The sequence below is a fragment of the Sciurus carolinensis genome, chromosome X (genome assembly GCF_902686445.1).
Source record: "Sciurus carolinensis chromosome X, mSciCar1.2, whole genome shotgun sequence".
NCBI lineage: Eukaryota > Metazoa > Chordata > Mammalia > Rodentia > Sciuridae > Sciurus > Sciurus carolinensis.
The window spans coordinates 38,776,792-38,797,171 of record NC_062232.1 but is presented as its reverse complement, the minus strand read 5'-3'; the positions used below and the strand labels follow the sequence as shown (position 1 = coordinate 38,797,171).

The following is a 20,380-nucleotide window of genomic DNA, read 5'->3' as shown; positions in this document are numbered from 1 at the left end:
CTATATTCCATGATCACATTATGGAAACCTAAACTTTTAACACAAACCACTTCTGTGGATATACATCAGTATATCTCAGTTATGTTCTCTATGCTGTATTTACATTCTTTTCCTTCTAAGGTACAATTAAAATCTTCTAGGAGCCAGGTGTGGTGGTGCACACCTGTAATCCCAGTGGCTTGGGAGGTTCAGACAAGAGGATGGTGAGTTCAAAGTCTGCCTCAGCAACTTAATGAGGCCCTAAGCAACTCAGTGAGACCCCGTATTTAAATAAAATATAAAAAAATAGTTGGGGATGTGACTCAATGGTTAAGTGCCCTTGGGTTCAATCCCTAGTACCCCCAAAAAATCTTCTAGGAGCAAGCAAGACCATGGTCAGTAAAAACATCATTGGACTAATACAGAACACTTACACACTAGTCCAAATTGAGCTCACAGTAGGCATATAAAACTTAAAACTATGGTATATGATGCACTGTAGAGAGATTCCTAGAACAAAAGAACAAAAAGAACAAAAAGTATTCCAGAAAGAAAAAGCAGTGTTGGAAAATGTGGTGTCGCCATTGTTTCAAAATGTAAGCTAATAATTCTTCCTTCAATAGTCCAAAAGACTTTTAAACTGAAATGTTTGGGGATCGATCATAATGCTTATTTAGTTGGAAAATTTTCGATTAATTGAGTTGATCAAGATTTTAACTTGTTCAGTGTCAGCTTACCAACACAAATTACTTTCAGTCACTTATGGTAGGCCAGTCAACCTTGAAGTCATTGTGCAGTCTAGAAAACTATAATGGCTGAGTGTACACTCCTTTAAGGATAAAGTAAGGTAAAAGCAATTATCTGAGGCATTCTCTATGTGATTGTGTTGCTTCCTTTGTTGATATGTGAAATTTTATAGCCCCTTTCAATCAAATGAGAAAAATAATTTGTATATTATCACTGTTTCTAGTTTAAATAAACAAGTTACCCTTACTACTGCTGAATTTCCTCCCAAAGTATAAATCGTTCTATAATGACTGTATGTATTACAGAATATTTCAGTAGGTGCATGTATCATGTAGTGTTCTGTATCTGCTAGGATAACCTAGAAGCAGCACTTTGTGTGTGTGTGTGTGTGGTGCTGGGGATTGAACCCAGGGCCTTGTGTTTGAAAGGCAAGCACTATACCAACTGAGCTATATCCCTAGCCCCGAAGCAGCACTTTTTTAAATAGTAAAATAAATCTAATATAAACTCTCATGATAAACCTATTTTTTCCATCATTGATCTTTTTGAATATTTAAATAAATAACTTCTGTGTACTGTAAAAAAAAAAGATTTTAACTTGTATTAGGACTGGAGACATAGCTCAGTGGTAGAGCTCTTGCCTAGCATACACAAGGCCCTAGGTTTGATCCCTAGCACTACAAAAAATAAAATAAAAATGTAAACTTTTAGTACACACACAGAAGTATGAGCTTATTTTTACATATCAGTAATATCTCTAGAACTACCATACCTAGTAGTGTTCTCAAAAAAATGTTCCCAGTTTACAACTAAAAGTTTACTACATGTCATGTCCACTGTTCTATTTTTCAATGCTTTTACTTAGCCAAAGAGCAAAAGAAGAAAAAAAATCACAGAATACATCCACTGATCTAAAAGAGGGATTAATTGGAAAGATCCCATTTAAGCTGAATATAATATCAATAAAGGTTAACTATAACACAATTTATTGTAAAACAATGAATCAGAGGCAACCAAGACTACTATAAAAATTTTAAAAGCACTTTAATTTTAGCATATGATTTCAAAACAAAAAGCTAAAATAAAAACTTAAAAAAACCCACAACTTTGTGGCAGACAGTTCAAGCTTAAAGAGCATTGTTAGAAATCCTAAAAAAATGCCCACCAAATAACTTTAAAAGACAGGTGCCAGCCAAGCACAGGTGGCTGAAGCAGAAAGATCACACGTTTGAAGCCAGCCTCAACAATTTAGCAAGACCCTAAGGAATTAACAAGACCCTGTCTCAAAATTAAAAAGGCTGGGGATGTAGATCAATCATAAGCACCTGAGTTCAATTCCTCATACCAAAAGAAAAGAAAAAAAATAGCTGCAATCTCCTTGTACATTACAACAGAAAACACAGCTTTCATACATTATAAAATGACGCTATGAAGTATGGATAAGAGAAAATAAATGTACCACGTGGGGCAAAAGGGTCTAAGAACCAGATGCAGAATTCTGCAAAAAGCTTCCAATTTATTAAATGTAACACTTGAAGAATCTACTCTACATGCCTAAATTCTGCTGGGAATTAGTAATCATTCAGAAAGGTTTATGACATCAAACCATTAGTAAGAAACTTACTATAAAGTATTTTGGGGGGACAGGTGTGTTGCAGTAGGCAAGAGTTAACTGTTCTTTCACATTAAAAACAACCTCATTTTGTTTGGAAGAGAAAAATTAAGTTAGCAAAGTTACTAAGCACAAATGAAGAACTATGTAAAAAGAGGAACCATTAAGAAATGTATGAGTAAGTGTGTTTTGTGCAAGATTAGGGGATGTTTTCAAAGCTTTGAAAAAGTAATAAGGGCGTTTTCGTTCGCATAAAGCAATAATAAATATTGCCTTGTTCATACCAATTACTTTCACTTTACAGTCTTAACACGTATTCAAGACTGATTCGATTTTCATTATCCCTTTCAGCCAACTGGAAGAGGAGGGAGAAGAAAGCTGTACATTAAACAGTACACTTAGTAACTGAGAAAATGCAGCAGTGGAATATATCATGCGGCACCAGAGAGATTTGCCAGGGAGTGCAGACAAAAGAGAAACAGCCACACAACATAAGCCGCGGAAGAGATGAGAATCAGTCCCATGTGTAATTCGACGACTGGACCAAACCCCGCTCCGCGCGGCCGGCCGGTGAAATGAGGTGATTTGCGATTCAGCGCGTTCTTGGCTCCTTCCCTGAGTCCATCCTCGAACGGGAAGTAGGCGCAAGTCTGGGTGCGAAACCGAGGCAAAGCCCCCGAGGGGTACATCTACCTGCACAACGACCTCGAAGGCCCCTTTCACAGCCCTTCGGGGCGCTCCCCAAAAGTCTTGCACCCTGACTTCAGCTACCGGTATTGGAGAGAGAGAGAGAGAGAAAGAGACAGTTGTTGGGTCGGCTTCCCCAGCCCTTCCCGGCTATAAGAGACACTTGCCAGGCAGCTCTAAAGAACTGAGACCAGAGGCTAAAATACTTTCGTTACCTTTTCTCGCTGGTCCCAGCTGTACTGCTTGGGCTGCTCCTCCTCGCTCTCGGTGCGTGACTCCTTTTCAGCCTTACTCCTCTTAGAGAAGAAGCAGCCCATGGTCCTGGCCTGCAGGTCTCGCCAGCTGACCCACTATCCCGGGCACCTCCTGGAGTGTGGTGTGAACCCTGGGCGCTCTGGCCCAGCAGCTCTCCGGACGCCGCCCAGCCGCCCGGAGCCTCGGTTCACCCGCCAGGCCCAACACCCCTTCTTCTTTTCCCCTTGGTCGCCGTGACGACCCACTGTAGCCAATGACCGTTCAGCGCCCGTTGAGCCAATCAAAGCCCCGTGAGCAGCTCTGCGCGGCCTATAAACAGAGACCAACGTACTCACCAATCCATGCCTGGCTCCTGCGTAAGCCTCTGCAGCGGAGCCGCCCAGCTCTGGAGAATGCACAGCGGGCCCCTCCCCTACCTCTGTCCGGTCCCACCCCTCAGTCCCGCCTCTCTTGGAACTCGGCGGGGCCCCTTAGCTTTTGGGAGGTGGGGCTTGGCATCCCGATCTCTTTGCCCCTGGTTCTGTTCCCAAATTCTAGGCGCGGGATGGATGCCTAGTCGAGTATTACATTTATTTTATGATGCAAGTTGTGAGGGAACAGGAATTTCTGCTCACACGGGAAGACCTTGAAATTCATAGTGTTTACTCCTCCCTTTACCAACCCTCTCACTGGCCCACATCGCCTGGCCACTGTCGCCCCTTAGGAACTTTCCGCCACAACTCCCCCCGCCCCGATCTGCTGTGCTTTCTTAAAACTTTCACGTATTGCTCAAAACTTGTGTAAGTACTTAGTAAAATCATTGCGTATGTCTCTTTATTAGAACTGTGAATTAAAGACGAAATGGCATGTCTAAAGAGTATGTACCGTTAAACCCTCTAGCCTGGTCCAACACTTTGCTCAATAAAACGCTCTGGTGCGCTTGCAATTGAGACTGAAGCGGAAGGATCGCTTGAGCCCAGGAATTCAAGACCAGCCGGGGTAACATAACAAGACCCCCATCTGGAAAAATGAATAAATAAAACATTTTGTCGAATGAACACGTAAATAGATTAAATAGGTATATATGTGCCAAATATTAACATTAATTATACTTGGGCAGAGTTTTATGAAAACACGTATGTATTGCTTATGTAAGAGAAAATATAAGTCGATTTCTCTGAGGTACAGTATTTTGACATCTTGGTAGGACATCAAATGCTTATCTGTTCAGGTTCAAATTTGGATATTTTTTACCTTCCCTCTTATTCACATCCTGTAAGTATCCTAACTGAGCCTCTGACTTAACTTGAACATTAACAATGTTCCTCTTTTCACTTCCTGTCCTTATTGCACAATCAGGAAGAAAAGCACAGTGGTAAAATATTAGAAATTACTGCAAATTTACATTGCATATCTTAGGCAATAGTCTTTGGTCAGTGCACTTTTTTTTTCATTTTTCATAGATGAAATTCCTATGTGAGGGTGTTTTTGGTTTAGATTCTCATTAGATACTTTATATTCACAGAATGTTAAAACTGTGATCACCACCATAATGCAGCAGAGGAAGTAATGAACCAGAGATAAAGGAACAAATTTGTAGTCACAATGGGAGTGATTGAGAAGGTACTAGAAAAATCCAGAGCATGTGTTGTCCAGTGCCTCCTTCTGCCTTAAATTTGTTCCTCTTTCATTGATTGGAAATAAAGAAGTAAAGAAGCATCTGCTTGGGCCTGATGCCTATAGGAGTTCCTTCCCACAGTTATAATGTTACTCTTCATGCACAAACAAGACAAAACTAATTTTAAAGAAACAAACTCTAAAATTTTGTTTTGAAATAATCATTAATGATAAACCAGAAACAAAACCAGCATGTAACAGTGATCTTCTCAGGGACCCTTAAATAAAAGTGAAGATAAAGTCCTTGTTTTGTTAATTCCCATCTAATCATCACTCAAACCCAAAATAAAATAAAATAGAATAAAGTTGCATTTTAAAAACTGGGGACCAGAAAGTCAATAACCATATCTCGGGCTAGTGTTCTCTCATCATCTCACTCTTAAAATTCTTTTCTCCCTCTCTTCCTCCCCCCATGAATTCATATCACTTTTTGCAAACAAGCTCTCTACACACTCATCAGCATATACAGGCTGCCAACAGCTCTCTGGCCTTGATTCCTCCTGGCCTTTCTGTCCAACTGAATGCTACACTCTTTTTATGTACTAGTTCAGACTCAAGGGAGATAATCAGGTAAATTACTGGTCAGTCAATAATAAACTGTCTATAGACTGGTGTAGACCCCTGGTCTAATTTCTGCAACTGCAGGGACGAGTTCCTTATTACAAACATGGGTGGGGAGCAGGTCCTGAAAAGGAACGTGCTTAAATCCTGCAAAGCCCAGGCAGATTTTAGTTGTTTCTTCTTCCTGAACATCTCCTGCTATTTATACTCTGGTAACTTCTTTTATTTCTGGTCACTTCTTTTCTGTAGAATGCTGCACTTTATGTTCATCTTGATGTATGTATTCATCTATATTAATCTGTTGGGTTGTGGGTTTATGCTTGGCCACAAGCTCTAGAGATGGTTCTGGGACCCTTGTGTCTTGACCACAGAAGTAGTGATATAGTTTCTCCTCAGAAGATAGTCCTGGGACTGGGGGGTTTAACTTAGTGTTAGAGCTCTTGTCTGGCATTTTTGAGGCCTTGGGTTCCATCCCCGTTTTAAAAAAAAAAAAAACGGAAGACGGCCCTGAAGCATTTTATCTCTACAACACAGATAAGTCAATTACCCCAATACAGTTGGCTAGAAAATTCCCCAACCTTGAGATGATTGGACACATTCTTGTTCACTTTGCTCCCATCTCAGGAAACAATTCACATCAAGTGAAGGAAGAAGGAAAGGGAGGAGTATTTCAGCTATCTATTGCTGCATAACAAACCATGTGATACTTAATAGATTGAAGCAACAGTTATTTATTTTATCCATGAGTCTGCATTTTAGGCAGGACTTGGCAGGAAGAACTCAACTGTGTTCCACAGTATGTCCAGAGTCTCATCTGGGATGACTCAAATGCCTGGGAACCTGGCCAGGAATTATTCTACATAGAATCTTTGAGCTTCTGTATGTAATCTCTCCAGCAAGGTGGCTTCACATGTCATGCTCAGGGCTCCAAGAGTGGCTGTTCCAAGAGATCAAAGCAGACGCTGCAAGGCCTCTTGTGGCAAAACCTCAGAAGCCACACAACGTCACTTCCACTACATTCTATTGGTCGCTGAGGGCCCACCCTGACTCACAAAGTGAAGAGACTAAAAAAGGGAAATGAATACAGTAAGGGGCAGATCTTTGAGCTGTTATTTCAGAGTGTGGCTATTGCATTGTGTCAATATTATCTCTATACCAAAAAAGGGGATTGGAAGATTTAAAGAAATTACACAGACACATAACTTCTTTGAGACAACTTTCCTTGTTACTCTTTATTTATTTATTTATTTGCAGTACCAGAGTTTGAACCCAGGGCCTCATACATACTAGGTAAGCACTGAGCTACATTTCTAGCCCTTTTTATTACGTTTTGAGACTGGGTCTCACTATGTTGCCCAGGCTGTCCTCAAACTTGCAGTCCTCCTGCCTCCTAAATTTCTGTGTTTACAGGCATAAATTGTCTCACTTTCGATAGTTTTAACTTTCAAATAGTTCTTCTGGATTTTCTTTTGCCACCTTATTTATCAGTTCCAATTATATTCAAAACATTGGGAATTGTGTGTGATCAGGTTACAAAGACTGTTCTTTCTAATTGCATTTACCATGGGATATCTCATTCAATGTTGTTGGTAGGAGTCTCAATTTAGGCCAAATGAAGAATATTTTTCCATCAATGACCTGACTTCCTAATCAGCTCTTTGAGTTCTGTGTTATTTTCCTTCTTCCTTCTATTACAATCGATGAATCTGTCCTCTCATATGCATGTCAACTAATCACATAGATCATGATATTATACTGGGTTGTCTGACAATATTCTCATTCATTCTTACAAAAATTATTTTCCCAGACCTTTTTATTTTTAAAATTTTCTTTCAAAATTATAGATGTCTCTGTGTTCTAGGCATTATGCTAGGTGATGAGATGAAATTGGATTAAACCCTCAATTTAATAGAAGAGCTAGATCAAAAAATAAGTGATTACAATACAATGTTAAAGATATAACAACACACACGCCAATAATAAAGAAAAAGATGTAACAGATTTCAAAATTGGTACAAAATAGGAATTACAGGGGGTCAGAGTTGTGGCTTAGTGGTAGAGCCCTTGCCTAGCACACATGAGACACTGGATTTGATCCCTGGCACCACATAAAAAATAAACAAATAAAGATATTGTGTTTATCTACAACTAAAAAAATTTTTTAAAAAAATAGGAATTACAGGGGATACAGTCTTCTAATTCAGATGGGAATCTGGAGAATAGAGTCAAGAAATGCTCCTCAGAGGTGAATGATTTCTTTTTCTTTCTTTTGTGTGTGTGTGTGTGTGTGTGTGTGTGTGTGTTTCAGGGATTGAACCCAGGAGTGCTTAACTACTGAACCACATCCCCAGTCCTTTTTTGTATTTTATTTAGAGACAGGGTCTCGCTGAGTTGCTTAGGGCCTTGCTAAGTTGCTGAGGCTGGATTTGAACTCACTATCCTCCTGTCTGAGCCTCCCAAGCCGCTGGGATTATAGGCATGCACCACCGACCAGAAGTGAATTTATTTTGTTTGTTTTTAGTTGTTGATGGATCTTTCTTTTATCTATATGTGGTGCTGAGAATTGAACCCAGTGCTTCACACATACCAGGCAAGCGCTCTACCACTGAGCTACAACTCTAGCCCCAGAAGTGAATGTTCTTAACAGCGTAAAGTGAAAATAATTTTGGTAACTTTTTACATCAAAGAAGTTCCAAAGGAAAATATATTAAAATGATAGTTTCTGGACTAAAAAAACTTATTTTTATAGTGGAATTTCCATTTTCTAAACATTTATCTCAATATTTTTCAGGAAAGGGCAAACTCTGATAAATATAAAATCACAGTGCTAATCGCAGTGTGTTAGAAAATCTGTTTTTATCCTTAGGATTTTACTTAAAAAATAAAAAGAACTACTTCCCATTTCACCCACGCTAAATGAGAGATTTAGTTAGTTTCCTCTTCCCATATATACCAAAATTAAGCTCTCCATCTGACATTTAGAAGATCTCAACTTACATAATTGCTACTCATCAACATTTAGATAGTTTAAAAATAATTCCAAAACAGAGGGAAAAAAAGGTTGGGGCAAAATAACCGATGTCACAAGGCAAGTGTTAATGAAAAGGATATATAATAATAATTATGAAATCTTACAGAGGAAAGGTTAATATCATACAGCTGTCTGTTTTAGTCAGTTTTCTCACTGCTGTGACTAAGAGATCCAATCAGAACAATTGTAGAGGAGGAAAAGTTTATTTGAGGGCTCACAGTTTCAGAGATCTCAGTCCATAGAAGGCTGGTTCCATTCCTTGGGGCTCTTGGGGCTGGAGGTGATGCAGAGTGTGGTGGAAGGAAGCAGCTTGCATCATCAGGAAGCAGAGAGAGAGAGACTCCACTCTCCAGATACAAAATATATATCCCATAGCCATGCCTCAATTCCCACCTCCTTCAGCCACACCCCACCACTCAATTAATACCATCAGAGAATTAATTCACTAACTGGGTTAACACTCTTACAACCCAATCTTTTCTCCTCTGAACCTGCCCACATTGTCTCACATGTGAGTTTTTGGGGGACACCTCACAGCCAAACCATAACACTGTCCACACCTAAGCAGGCCCAAAAGTCCCTGGAACTTATGAAAGTAGGAACTCTTTCCTAATCTCCCTCCCCCGTTTCTAACAAAGTGAACAAATGTCAAGGCTCATCCTGGACAAAATCTTCCCTTAGAACCACTTGGTAGGTTTGGTGCAGTTCCCACTTCCCCACCTCCCTACTGCACTCAGCTCACAGCACATTCTTAGATCAGGGGCAAAAATGAAACAGAATCTGGTCAGGGTGGTGCATGTCTATAATTCCAGGTACTTGGGGCACTGAGGCAGAAGGATCCCAAACTCAAGGTCAGCCTCAGTAACATAGTTAGAGCCTGTCTCAAAATAAAACAAGGGCTAGGGTGTAGTTTAGTGGTAGAGTGCCCCTAGGCTCAATTTCAATTCCAGGGAAATAAATAAATAAATAAATAAATACATAAGTAAATAAAACTGGTAAAGTGTGATAATTTTCTTTTCTGCCCAGAAGAAAAGATGATCTGAAAAGTTTATGGTTTTACTGCCCTTTAGGAACTTAACCAATTTTGTATCCATAGTAGCAATCTTATTTCACTCTTCCTTTTTTCCCACTGATTATATAAAATCCATCTTCTCGTATCCTCTTTGAACCAGATTTATCAACATTTTGGCTTTCTCATTAATGAATTAAATCAGTATTTGACACTGGCTTGCTGTTAGTTTTTATGAGAGTTATATTTTCAATATTTTCAAAAGTATACTTTGTATCTCTTTTTTCAAACAGACTTCTTATCAATGAAGAGGCAATAGGGTATGTATAGAATATTTTTGTTAAACTGAAAGTATTCATAAGAAATGTGACTGATTTGATAAGAAAGACTATATTAACAGGAAGCATAAGCATCAGTTTTATAAAAGTTTGGAAAAATAAATATTTGCAGCCATAGTAATTTAGAATTAAAATTCTTGTGCATAAATTTCAAGATCCTAACTTATCTTTCTCATTGAGTAGTTTTGAAGTGTTTGATCAAACGTGTGCCTCTGGTTATCTGAATGTCTGGTTGTATAGTTACCTTTGCTAATTGCTAATAGATCTATACAGTTTGTCTTGGAAATTTTGTTCTTTGTATATTTGACTCCAGTAGCTAGTTTTTTATTAGCTTTCATCAGTCTTTATCTATTATTTCTTTGTTGCAACTGAGGTTTTTCATGAGTTGTGGCAGATTTGTAGCATTACTGGGAGAATATGGCAATTTTAAAATTTTTCTTCAGAAGACCCAATTCAAATTTTAAAAACTTCAAACCCTACAAATCCTGGCTTTCTCCCTGTCTTAGAATGAATTATTGTTTATTAAAAGCCATTCGCACCACCGTGACAATAAGAGAATACATGAAAAAAGTGATTCCTCAGAATGTGACTTATTTTGAGACTTTACAGAGGTAATCAAGTTAAAGGGAAGTTATTAGGCTAGGACCTCACCCAATATAACCAATGTCTTAATAAAAATAGGGAATTTTGATACAGTGATATCCATAGAAAGAGGATGTGAAGACATACAAGGAGAAGACAGCCACCTATCAGTCAAGGAGAGAGATCTGGAACAGATCTTTTCCTCACAATCCTCAGAAGAAACCAAACCTGCTAATGCCTTGATTGTGGACTTCCAGCCTCTGAAAGTATGAGACGATAAATTTTTGCTATTTAAGCCCCCCCCCCCATTCTGTGGTACTTTGTTGGGGCAACACTAGCAAATTAATCCAGGTTGTACATGGGGGTTTCTTTTCTTCAATGATGTAGGATGATGGTTTGGTTTTGTTCAGGCCTGTAATCAGAATGCAATATCTGCCTGTGTGAAAGTTTTAGTATACAGTTATCAAATAAGAGCCCTGGGACTTTTAAGACTAGCTTCCAGGATTAGAGAGTTTCCCAGAGGACAAGAAACATTTAAACACTAGCTTTTAGCTCTGAAGAAATGGTGCTACAGAAAACACACCTAAAAAGAACTGAATTTCAACTTTTTTTTTCCAGTCCTGTGGATTAAACCCAGGGCCTCAAGCATGCTAAGTAAGTGTTTAACCGCTGTGTACATCCCCAGTCCCTGTTTTTCATTTTTTATTTTGGGGCAGGGTCTCACTTGGTTGCCAAGGCTGACCTTGAATTTGCAATCCTCCTGCCTCAGCCTCCTGAGCCACTGGGATAACAGGCATGTGCCATTGCACCTGACTGTATTTCAACTTTTAGAGTCCCATTTTACTCCATTTATAACCAAAAAATGTTTCAGGTAGCACATATCACACTAAACAACATGTGTCTTTCCCCTTCAAGATAAGTCCTAGCATCCTTAATACACACTAAGACCCATCAATGCTACTGATAATATCAGAGGTAATTTGGTGTAGTTCTATGCATCTGTCCTGTGGGCCACATTATGACTCAAAGTCACAGATGGGTCTGATTCATAACATTTAGGATATCCCTGGCAATAGAATAATTGCTGTACATGAAAGGATTATTTTATTGATCCTTTTGTATATAGTGAAGATAGTGGTCTCCTAGACACTAATTAAGTTTTCTCAAAACTCCATAAATTGATAAAAGATCTAGACAGAATCCCAAGACTCCTCACCTGCAAAGTATAGAGGAATGGTTCCACCATGGGGCTGGGGTAAACTGGTATATACCCACATAAGCCACAGCTAAATTCAGGTCTGGGCAGAATGCCTTGTGATTTTTCTACATGAAAGCATGAGAGGCTTGGAAGGAGCAACTACAAAGTCATTTCCTACTCACTTGCTTATCTTCCCTAGAAGATATCAGCCTGGAAGGCTGTCATAAAATAGACTCTTACAGCCTCTTGGATTTGCTGGAGTCAGAATAATAACAATATGTGTTATAGTTATTTGACCCCTTTGTGTGCTGCCCTGTTGAAGGACCATGGAGAACTGGCACCTTTGGTTCCCCCTTCCTTTTACTGTATTTGTAAGAAGTAAATTGTCTGAATCTTAAAAGGGATTGTTTTTCCTCTATCAGTAGAATCTGTCAAATTGGGCTTGGCCTTGTGCTTGACACGCATTTCACCTGCTATTCAGGTGAGTACAAAGTCTAACATCTTGGGGGAAGAAAAAGTGTGGAAAACTTTACCTGGGGCAAATTAGAGTGTGTCCTCCAACTTTCAAAACCAATCTCCTCCATTTTCTTCTCCAAAACCTACTTCTATTCAGTTCTTTAATGTTGTCATATTGGTGGCATTTGATTAGAATGAGCAGCAAATTAACAGGCAAAGGAAATGAATAAATAATTTATGATTATGGAAATGCAAAGAGCTATTAAATGTTTAAAATATTTTCATCTCCCTAGTAATAAAATATGAAAACAAAACCAACATTAAATTAGCAAAGTCCTGGCAAGAGTATGAGGTGGGGCAAAACAATACCAGCTTTTGTAGAAACAAACTGGCACTAATAGTTTATTCCTTTTTGTAAATTATTTTTTTGTTAATTGACAAATTATAATTATATACATTTATGGAGTACAATGAGATATTATGATATATGTGTACAATGTGGAGTGATTAAATCAAGCTAATTGGCATACACATCACCTCAACTACTGATCATTTTTGTGGTGAGAACATTCAAAGTTTACCCTCTAGTAATTTTGAAACATATAATCCATTATTAATAACTGTATTCACTGTGCTGTACAATAATCTCAAAAATGAATTCCTCTTAACTGAAGCATTATACCCTTTGACAACATCTCCCCATTCCTGTGACCCCATAGCCTCTGGTAACCACCATTTTACTCTCTACTTCTAGTTTGATTGTTTATATTCCATATATACGTGAGAACATGTGGTATTTGTCTGTCAGTGCCTGACTTTTTTCACTTAGCATAGTATCCTCCAACTTCATCCACATTGTCACAAATGGCAGGGTTTTCTTTTTAAGACTGAATAATATTCTGTTGTGTATATATGACATATTTTCTTCATCATTTATTTTTTTTCCTCTTTTAAAGAATTTATTTGACACCTATTATACCACATAGCATATTTTAAACACTGACATATAACTTCCTAATAAGATAAAGCAAGACAGAAAGTTTATCTTATTAGAAACAAGATACACCATCACTTATTGTCTTCAAACATTATTGCACTTTAACTTCCATAATTTGACAAAGCATTCATGAAATAATCTGCAGACTAGTTTTAACAGACAAATAATACCTGTAAGCAGACATGACTGTCCTAAATTGTTTATTAGGTATGAATTTTACAAACATCATACTTATATTAGCGGTAATGGTGGAGCTGGAGAGCATTGCGCCTTCTCCAAGCTGCGCAGGGAGAACCACCAATAGTGTGTTGGAACTTGTGACCCTTTCCAAGACCATCATTCTCATGGCCTGCAGATGTTAGGCCACGCATCTCTGTGCTTGTGGACTGGTTTGGTGATCCCTTGGGTGTCAGGATTCTTCTGATAGCTTTATGGAATGATCAATGAGGATAACCTCAAAGAATTTGTACGTGGAATCTTCGCCAACCCAGTAAGAATTCAGGACTCTCAGAGCCCCACAGTGCATCCAGCTCGCTCCTCAGCAACAGACTGAAGGCTTCGCGCAAACTTTAGCTGGTTAACACCATGATGGACAGGCTTGCCATACATCACACCCTTAGGAACTGGGTATTTGAGGTGCACACGAATCCTGTATATGACATAACCTTGCTTGGCCTTGTGTCCCAGTCTGCGCGCTTTATATGGCCGGGTGGGGCGTCCCCGGAGCCCTGTGGAGCGCAGAGAGCTCGTGGTACTGCCAGCAGCGGACTCTCAGAAGAAAGCGCATCACATCCGACTGCTCTTCCTCCACAGCTCCTGGATGTACTTGTACGCACCCATCTTGGCTCACCCAGCCTATCTGATGACTGGCGCCAGACGGAAAGGAAGGAGCCCGTCATTTATTTTTGTGGTGCTGGGGATTGAACCCAGGGTCTTGTGCATGCTAGGCAAGCATTTTACCACTGAGTCATATCCCCAACCCTCTTTATCCTTTCATTTGTTGATAGGCTGATCCATATCTTGGCTCTTGTGATTAATGCTGTGATGAACATGGGAGTGCAGATATCTCTTTGACCTACTGATTTCAAATCCCTTGGATAAAAACCCAGTAGTTGCATTGCTGGATTATATGGTATATCTTTTTTTAAGTATTTGACAAATCTCCATGCTATTTTTTCATAATGGTTGTTCTAGTGTACATTCCCTACCAACAGTGTCCACATCCTTGCCAGCACTTGTTATCATTTGTCTCTTTGATAATAGACATTTTGATTGATGTGACATGAATATCTCATTGTGGTTTTCATTTACATTTGTCTAATGATTAATAATATTGAGCATTTTTCATATATGTATTTGCCATTTATGTCTTCCTTTGAGAAATATCAATTTGGGTCCTTTGTCCATTTTTTAATCAGGTTATTTGCCTTCTTGTTATCAAGTTGTTTGAGTTCCTTATATATTAGTCCCTCATCAGATGTATGGTTTATGATTTTTTTCTCCCAACCTATGGGTTTTCTCTTTATTATTCATTCGACTGTATAGAAGTTTTTTAGTTTGGTGCAATCTTAATTATCTATTTTTGCTTTTGGGCTCAAATCCAAGAAAATCATTGCCCAGACCAATATGGTATAGTTTTCCCCTAGTAATTTAATAGTAATTCTAAGTTCTTAAGATTTTTAACCATTTTGAGTTTATTTTTACTTATGATGTGAGACAAGGGTCCAAAATAATTCTTCTGCACGTGGATATCCAGTTTTCAAAATACCAGTCATTGAAAAGAGTGTTCCCATTGCTTATTCTTGTATTTAAAAAATCAATTGACCATTTAAGTGTATGGGTTAATTTCTGGACTCTGGCCAGTGTCTGTTTTTATGCCAGTATCATGCTATTTTGACTACTCTATTTTTGTAATATTGTTTCAGTCAGGTAGTATGATGCCACCAGCTTTGTTCTTTTTGATCAAGATTGTTTTAACTAAGGTCTTTTGTGGTTCCATATAAATTTCAAGAATTTTTTCAATTTCTGTGAAAAACAGCATTGGATTTTTAATAGAGATTACACTGAATCTGTAAATCACTTTGGGTAATATGAACATTTTCATTATATTAATTCTTCCAATTAAATGAATACAGAATATCTTTCCATTTATTGTATCTTCTTCCATTTCTTTTTTTTTTAATTGTAAACAAATGGGATACATGTTGTTTCTCTGTTTGTACATAGAGTAAAGGCATACCATTTGTGTAATCTTAAATTTACATAGGGTGATGTTGGTTGATTCATTCTGTTATTTTTCCCCTTCCCCCCACCCCTCCCACCCCTCTTTTCCCTCTATACAGTCCTTCCTTCCTCCATTCTTGCCCCCCTCCCTAACCCTCACTCTAACCCTAAAACTAACCCCTCCCACGCCCCATTATGTATCATCATCCACTTATCAGCGAGATCATTCTTCCTTTGGTTTTTTGAGATTGGCTTATCTCACTTAGCATGATATTCTCCAATTTCGTCCATTTGCCTGCAAATGCCATAATTTCTTCCATTTCTTTATCAATATTTTATACTTTGTTTGTGTGTATGTGTATGTTACTGGAAATCAAACCCAGGGCCTCACATATGCACTCTGTAAGCACTCTGTCAATGAGCTACATACCCAGCCCTTTTTAAAATTTTATTTTGGGATAGGGTCTCACAAAATTGCCCAGCATGGCCTCAAGCTTGTGATCCTCCCAACTCAGCTTCCTGAATGGCTAAAATTATATTTTTTATAATTTTTGATGTACAGATCTTTTACTTCCTTGGTTAAATTTATTCTTGTGTGTGTCTGTGTGCGTGAGAGATAGATAGAGAACTAGAGAGAGAGAGAATGGGATTTTTTCCTTGATTACCTTTTTGGATAGTTCATTGTTAGTATAGAAATATTGATGATTTTTGCATTTTGATTTTATATCCAGAAACTTTACTGAATTTATTTCAATAGGTTTTGGTGAAGTCTTTAGGCTTTGTGCAAATAAAATCATGTCATTATCAAACACAAACCATTTCACTTCTTTGTTCCAATTTGGATGCCTTTTATTTCTTTCTCTTGACTAATTGCTTTGATAAAAACTTCTTTTATTATGGTCTATTCCTTTATATATATATATGTATGTATATATACATATATATATATACTTAGTTGTAAATGGACACAATACCTTTATTTTATTTATTTTTATGTGGTACCCTGAGGATTGAACCCAGTGCCTCACACATGTTAGGCAAGCGCTCTGCCACTGAGCTACAGCCCCAGCCTTGGTCTATTCCCTTTGATCAAGTAGCTTTACTTATAGGAAGTTGACTTGAGGAAATGATAAGAAACAGGGATAAAAAATTGTAAACAAAGATTTTTATTGTGATATTTTAAATAATTGTAAATGGATGCATTGTAAATATTCATTAATTTGAAATTATTTAGAAATGATTACACAGCTGGGGAGATAACACAGTGATTTGATGGGATGTTATGTAGATATTTAAAATTACGTTTACAATTTTTAAATGTGTGAAATGCTTAACATATATATGAGAAAATACTCACCATTTGCATATAAGTGCTTAACATAAATTTCATATTTGATATGAAAAATTCAACAAATAATTTATATAGGCATGGGAAAAAAGTGGGAGGAAATATGTTAAAATGTTAACTGGTTGTGAATAATGAGAACAAAGTGAATATTATTTTATTACTTACATTATCTAAATCAAAAGGGATATAAATTATAGTTATAACCTGTAACTAAATAAAAATCAAATCTTTAAAAATCCCAATTATTCTCTTTAATCTGCCTTATGTAACATTCAATCCACTACCTTTCCTCAGAGATCTTCCCACTGCAGCTCCCACTCCTTCAATGTTCCTAAGGCTGGGGAAGTGTTCTCAAGCATGAGTTGCTTTCCCTGAATCCTGGATGTCCAGGTCCAAGGATAGAGTGAAAAAGAGTTACCGACAACACAAATCAAGAAGTTAGCCAAACTCCAGGCTCAGGTATGGATGGCGATAAGGGTACAGCCTACAGAAAGAAGGTAGTACATAGAACAGCTATAGCTTATGACAAAAGTTTGCGAGTTTTCTATAAAATTAACTTGTGAATAAATAGCTGATATTGTAGAAGTGAAAATGATTAAAGATGAAAGGATAGTTATTCAAATCTGGTCTGTTGAGGTGGTGCACGCCTGTAACTCGGGGACTCTGGAGGCTGACAAAGGAGGATTATGAGTTCAAAAACCAGCCTCAGCAATTTAGCAAGGCCCTAAGCAACTCAGACAAACCCTGTCTCTAAAGAAAATACAGGGGCTGGGGAGATAGCTCAGTTGGTAGAGTGCTTGCCTTGTAAGCACAAGGCCCTGGGTTTGATCCCTAGCACCCCCCCAAAAAAAAAAGAAAATACAAAAAAGGTCTGGGGATGTGGCTCAATGGTTAAGTGCCCCTGAGTTCAATCCCCAGTACAAAAAAAAAAAAAAACCAACAAGAACAAATAAATCAAAAAACCCAAATCCAAGCTTCCCTTTCTGCTAACACCTTCAGAATTACAGGTCATGTAGCAGTCAAATAAATAACAGCAATGCTTCCTGGAATATTAAGCCACTCGGTGCTGACAGCTTAATGAGCCTTCGAAAATTAGCTAAATAGTACCCACAGCAAGTGTTGGGTAGCAAAGCACCAAAACTAGAAGACATTGAAGAAAAGGATGATGATGTTCCAGAGCCTGTAAAAGTTTTTAAGAAGCATCAAAGAATGATACTAACTAAAATCTGGTGTTTGGAAGCTAGCATGGATTACCTTTAACATGTAAGCTATGTGGTTCCAAAGTTTACAGATAAGGAGAATGTCACCTATTACTAATATGGTAATATAAATATTTCTTATATTAATAGGGCTGTTCATTCAGATTTTTTTTGTTTTTTGATTCTGCATCATGTACTTCTTCCCAAGATCTATTCTGTTGGTCAAAATATGAAGTATCTGTGTTAGAAAAATCCCAAGGCTTACTCAGGTCAAAGGGTATCAGTCCTTTGTGTGCAAAAACTTAATCAGAAATAATAATGAATTTGAAACCAGGTATAAGAATAAAAAGAAGTACTATTTATTGAATTCTTTTTTTAGTTGTCAATGGACTTATATTTTATTTATATGTGGTGCTGAGAATCGAATCCAGTGCCTCACACGTGCTAGGCAAGGGTTCCACCACTGAGCTACAACCCCAACCCACTAGTTATTGAATTCTTAATGTGCCAAACACAATTACAAGTTATTAAATCATTTAGTACTCCTAATGACTCTACAGAAAAGCATTCTTCTTATCCCCATTTTGCAGATGAGGAAATCGAAGCACAAGATTACATAGTCAATGACTAAGCTGGGCTCTAAACTAGGTCTAAACCACTATGTAGGCTGCAAGAACTGGGAAGTAGGATCAGGTCCCCACAGCTTTTGCTTCCAAAGCCCCCTCTAGTGAATATAAAATCTGGATTCACCCATTCACATGGACGTTTGTGCTCCTGGAAAGGATATACATGTTTGTACAGATGTAGGTGATGTCCTTCCCAGGGGCTCAAAGATTATGACTCTGTGATTCAGTCATACACTGAGAAACCCCCTCTGAGTCTGTTCACTGTTGCTATAACTGAATACCACAGATAGGGTGATTTATAAAGAATAAAGTTTTATTTAGATTATGGTTCTGGAGGCTGGGAGGTCCAAGGTTGAGGGACCACAGTTGGTGACACCCTTATTGCTAGTGGGGACACATTGCAGAGTCCTGAGGCAATTCAGAGCATCCCACAATAAAAGAAGAGCATATAAGAGATAAAACCAAATTAGTTTTTTAAAAAGACTCTCAAGATAACCCATGAACCCACAAATCTACTAATCCATTAATCCATGAATGGTTTAATCCACTCATGAGGGCAAAGCCCATATCTAATCACCTTTAAAGATCCCATGAGGTCCGACTTCTTGATACTGCACAATGGGAATTAAATTTCAACTTGAGTCTTGGCAGGATCATTCGAACCATAGTGCCCTACCAGAATACCATACCAGGGTGGCTTTATCCTGGAAGGTGGCCTCCAGCCTCAGCCGAACCAATACGTACCCCATAGTGCTGGGCCTGGGTTTTATTTCAGTTTCTCTTTGCATACCAAGGAGTTCCTTCTTGGAATCTTTGGTATTTTTTACTGACACCAAATCTTAATTTGGAGCCACCAGGTCCAGAGCAACAAGGTCCTATAACTATTCCTTTCAAGGGGCTAAAACTGAGCTTGATCCACATATCAAAGACTGGATTCTAGCTTTGACAAGCCATCCACATCCTTGCCTCAGGGTTAAGGGAAAAAGTTATGAATTTTTCAATATTGTCATAATGTTCGGAGGCTTCTAGACTCAAGTCAAGAGGAGGCAGGAAGCTTCTGACATCCTCATATATAAAATAAACACTTTTACCATGTGTTATGGGCTCCCTCCCGATTTATGTCTCCTTTCTTCTACCTCAGAATGTGACTGCTATTTGAAGAGGGGGCATTTAAAGGATAATGAAGGTAAAATGAGGTCATATGGGTGGGTTAGGATCCAATCTGACTTGGTGTCCTTATAAGAAGGGACACAGACATAAATGCACACCATGGAAAGGCTGTGTAAAGACATAATGAGAATGCAGCCATCTGTAAACCAAAGAGAAAGAGGGCTCAGAAGAAACAAAACAGACACTTTACAGAAAAAGATATACAGGTGATTAACAAATATATGAAAAAGTGTTCAACATCTCTAGTAATTAGAGAAATGCAAATTAAAACCACCCTAAGATTTTATCTTACTCCAATTAGAATGGCTATTATCAAGAATACAAGTAACAATAGGTGTTGGTGTGGATGTGGGGCAAAAGGTATACTCATACATTATTGGTGGGATTTAAAACTGGTGCAGTCATTCTGGAAAGCAGTGTGGAGATTCCTCAGAAAGCTTGGAATGGACCCACCTTTTGACCCAGTTATCCCACTCCTCAGTTTATACCCAAAGGACTTAAAATCAGCATACTACAGTAACACAACTACATCAATGTTTGTAGCAGCTCAATTCACAATAGCTAGATTGTGGAACCAATCTAGATGCCCTTCAATACATGAATGGATAAAGAAACTCTGGTATATATACACAATGGAATATTATTCAGCCATAAAGAAGAATAAAATTATGGCATTTTCAGGTAAATGGATGGAGTTGGAGAATAT

The 20,380-nt window shown here is 38.2% G+C and overlaps 1 protein-coding gene and 1 pseudogene across 4 annotated transcripts in view; both read right to left on the bottom strand.

Moving 5' to 3' along the window:
- The window catches only part of Rp2 (RP2 activator of ARL3 GTPase), a 57,964-nt gene extending 54,444 nt beyond the window's left edge, over window positions 1–3,520 (bottom strand). For 2 of the 4 annotated variants that reach the window (XM_047536496.1, XM_047536495.1), the window contains exon 1: window positions 3,241–3,520. In XM_047536496.1, the coding sequence (XP_047392452.1) occupies window positions 3,241–3,342 (102 nt within the window). In that variant the 5' untranslated portion in view covers window positions 3,343–3,520. The remainder of the gene's footprint in view (window positions 1–3,240) is intronic. The other 2 variants (XM_047536494.1, XM_047536493.1) reach the window with 1 other exon arrangement.
- A 9,543-nt stretch (window positions 3,521–13,063) lies between these two features.
- On the bottom strand, window positions 13,064–13,948 carry LOC124972215 (60S ribosomal protein L15-like; annotated as a pseudogene).
- Window positions 13,949–20,380: the final 6,432 nt, after the last annotated feature.